The following is a 4,165-nucleotide window of genomic DNA, read 5'->3' as shown; positions in this document are numbered from 1 at the left end:
AAATGTACATCAATATGTAACTTACTAGAATCAGCAGTCTTTACAGACATCTCTTTAATCTTAATGAAATCAATCAAAAATTGAAGTTGTAAACAAAAGAAAATGTCAACTGTACTTACTTTTTATTGTATACTGATCAACGCAGACAATACAACACAAATATCATGTGGTAAGGGCACTGTAATTTAGTAAAAGTGCCAACATACTCTTTTATCTTCAGTATGAACTTGCATATTGACATTATTTAAATTGCATGTTTATTGTTAATCTTAGAAAATAATTTGTGCAGTTCTACTAATTCGTCCGAAGATTTTGTCAGGATGTAATGCCCAGGAGTAACGGCTTTGTCTCAATTTCTGACAATCGTTTTAGTTATGCAGGTTATCAACAATCAAAGTTTTGCATATTTAGAAACAATATGCCAAACACGCTTTATATAACATGTATAAAATTATAAACATCTAATTATACCAAGTAATATACTAGTAATAGGAATTAACAAATATTGTTATTACTGTAGCCTAAAAGGTATGTCCTTTCTTCGACTGTTTTTTTTACATAGCATAAACAAGATTTTGAGAAGCCTTTTGAAAAATTATAAAACATTATGTGACGAAAAGTAACAGAAAATGTCACTCGAATCATTCAATGTCTGAGACATTCATAGACATGACCTGATGAACGTTCACCTAGGTTTGATTCAGTCGATGGTAGTTTTTCACTAAGATTAGATTCAGTGGCATTGATGTACATTGGATCTCGTGTTCTTGTGGATGGATCGTTGGCCATTTCTGTGGAAGCCTTTGAACCTTTAACAACAAAATAAAGGGGGAAACTATCAAACAAACAAACATACAAACAAACATAAAAATCAAAATATAAATAAACACTATTTAACAGTATATAGAGAACAAACAGAATATTTTGTGAATTATATTTTCCACTGATATAATTCAAGTAGGTACATATAAAGTCATTGTAACCGAGAGCTGTTTATGTAACTTCCTGATATAATAATAACTTGTATCAAGAAAACAACATGTCTTTATGTCAATTTTATTTTAAAAATAACAATCTTTTACCTCACCATATTGTTTTATCTGGATTCTGCTATTTTATGTCATATGACGATATCTTGATAAATATAAGGAAGCAGTTAATCATCTATATTATATGAAAATTGCAGACTTGGTTTGAAGAAGTCTTTCGTGAGGAATATTTTAAAAACGGGAATATCTCTTACGGCCCTAATACCGGCTTACAGCAATATCTGATTTTCAATGCTAACGTGCATGATTCAATGGTACCGAAGAGGAGAATAATTTGACAGCATTGAGCACATTTTTAGCTGCATAACTATTTTTTACCTTTTGCTCGGTTCTCTTCCTTTCTATATTTTCGTCGTCTTAATCTATAGTTTAAAATAATGAATTCATTATCAGTACGAAGGAACAAATTCGTAATTATGAAATCTAACAAAATGATACAACAATTTTCTGCTTTTAAATAACTATACAATGTTTTAACATTCTTGATTAGTTTGGCTTACCGTTATTTTATTGACGCAACATAACGACAACTGACCTCATGTTTAAATATTTATCGGACATTTTACGTGACATCATTATACAAATGAAATTACAAACGTCTAATCTTCAGAAGTCGTTTCATACTTTTAAAGTTTTAAGCGTTAGTATAATGTAGTATCTATATAGGAAGAGCGTTTTATGCAAACGGAAACAAAATATCTTAGACTTCATAATATAATGATATCTGAGAGCGCGATGCGCCAAATTCTTCATGCAATCTATTAAATTTAATGAGGAAGAAAATAACTATAATACATTTGTCTAATAACACCGTTTAATCCAAAGGCAACAGCATTAACAGCAATGCAGATGACCGTAACGACAATAATTGTGACAGTTTGTGTTTTCTCTTGTGCTAAACTACCAGCATCTGCAATATTTCAATGATTGCAAAATTGTAAGTGAATTTATTTTCCCTTATTTAAATAGAAGTAGCTATACTAAATTGAATAGGCATTGATTTAAGAAAATACGGGAACCACTATAAATATAATGATAGATTAGATGGTGTAGCACTTCAGTTTTAAACTTATCAAGATATGCAGTAGAATAAATGAAAATGGAAGAAAATGAATTTAAATTGGTCGTACCTAAAACATCAGGACATGACAATGAGCAAGATCCAGTACTAATGCTGCAACATCGACACTCATCCCGGCATGTGTTTTGACAAAACAATCCCCATCGACCTGGTGGACATGCACTGCAATAACCAGTGTCTCTATAGCATTGAAGGCATTTATCAGATTTGCATGAAGACTGACAGTCCTCACCCCAAAATCCAGGTTGACATAATGTGCATATTCCATTTGTTATATCGCACTGTTCACATCTTGTGCTGTTGCACATGTTGGAACAATCCTGACCCCAGTATCTGTTTTTACAAGTTAAACAATGTCCAGTTTGCCTGTGACAACCCCATGAACAAGATGTGCTACATATTTTTTCACAAAACATTCCCCATTTATTTAAATGACATTTCTTACATTCGCCGGACTCGATAAAACATTCAGAAGTGGAACACGACTGATTGCATTCTTGTCTGCACGATGGCCCCCACAATCCAGCATTGCATGCAATGCACACACCAGTGTCTTTACTACAGCTCAAACAATTTTTACTGCATGTCTTGTTACAAACGTCTCCCCAAAATCTGCTTTTGCAAAGATTACAATATCCGTCACTTTTTCTACAAGTTGTGTAATCACAGCCTTGACCGCAAGCATTCTGACAAATTTCGCCCCAAAAACCATTCTTGCAACTGCTGCACTCTCCATCGTCCCTATCACAGGTTAAGGATTCACAACCATGGCCACAGATTTCATCACACGATAAACCCCAAAGTCCAGACTTGCAAGTGCTACATTGTCCGTTTGATCTAATACAGCTTGACGAGGAACAGTTGTACATGCATTTGTTGTCACAATTTGCTCCCCAGAGGCCGGATATACAGCTGCTACAATTTCCGTTGCTTTTATCACAGCTTGATGAACAATTCTGACTGCATTTATTCTCACAAAAGTCACCCCAGTATCCAGAATTACATGCATTACACCCATTATTTATACAATATGAGACCGAGTTGCAATTTTCAACACTACAAAGTATTGTGCAGTTTTGACCAGCATATCCAGATTGACATGATGTACATTGTCCATCAGTTTTACCGCATTTATCCGACTCACAGTTTCCACAAGTTTTCTGACAGTTTGTCCCCCAAAATCCTGCTTTACACGTCTGACATTCCCCTGATGTGATAGTACAAATATCACAATTCGACGCAGGACATCTTTCGTCACATGAACTATTCCAGTATCCGTTTTTACATTTCTCACACCCACCTGCTAATTTGTCGCATATTTTGCAGTTTGGAGTGCATGTGTAGTTACAGAATTCTCCCCACCAACCAACATTACATGTTGTACATGCGCCGGTCGTTTGATGACATTTCTTGCAATTTGTATCACATATATTTTTGCACGTTGTACCGAACAAACCATCCAGACAAGACGGACAACTTCCATCTCGATTGCATGAAGAAGAGCTACAGTTTTCTGGACATTTTCTATTACAGAAGTCATCCCAAAAGCCGGTTCTACAATAACCACATACTCCAGTTTCTTGATCACAAGAATATGAACTGTAACAGTTAACCTCACACTCTTGCTTACAGTCAGTTCCCCAGTAACTATTTGGACATGCGCTGTCGGCTTTTTGAACTAAACGAAATAAATATTTAGTTGTCATCAAATTAGATTACCAGATCAATACTATTTATATTCATATAATAAATTTCAATCACTAATTAGTTAACAGAATAATAATGTTATGGACATTGCAACATATATTAACCTTAATACGTGTTATGCGCAATAAAAATTGCTGCTAAATTTAATGTGAACACATTTAATTTATGAAAATTTGAAAGATAATATCTACATTTTAGTTTCTTAAAAAGGAAACAAACTAAAGAAAAGGACCATATTCCGAAAAAAAGAAGAAGAGAAAAAACAGTCTCACAAAATATGATTAACGTAAATATCTAAAAAGAATTTACGTCATTGAGTGCATATACC

The 4,165-nt window shown here is 33.9% G+C and overlaps 1 protein-coding gene across 1 annotated transcript; it reads right to left on the bottom strand.

Annotated features, from left to right (window-relative positions):
* Positions 1–645: 645 nt before the first annotated feature.
* LOC132727772 (cell death abnormality protein 1-like) lies at positions 646–3,808 on the bottom strand (the record flags this gene model as incomplete). The annotated part of the gene is made up of 4 exons (XM_060713351.1): positions 646–809; positions 1,368–1,411; positions 1,845–1,959; positions 2,180–3,808. Coding segments are annotated over 4 exons (1,952 nt in total), but the record flags the coding sequence as incomplete, so codon positions are not given.
* Between the last annotated feature and the right edge of the window lie 357 nt (positions 3,809–4,165).

Source organism: Ruditapes philippinarum, unplaced genomic scaffold, assembly GCF_026571515.1.
Source record: "Ruditapes philippinarum isolate M1 unplaced genomic scaffold, ASM2657151v2 ctg16228_1_1_1_1, whole genome shotgun sequence".
Classification (NCBI taxonomy): domain Eukaryota; kingdom Metazoa; phylum Mollusca; class Bivalvia; order Venerida; family Veneridae; genus Ruditapes; species Ruditapes philippinarum.
Note: the sequence above shows the minus strand (reverse complement) of the source record. Positions and strands in the feature narration are given on the sequence as shown.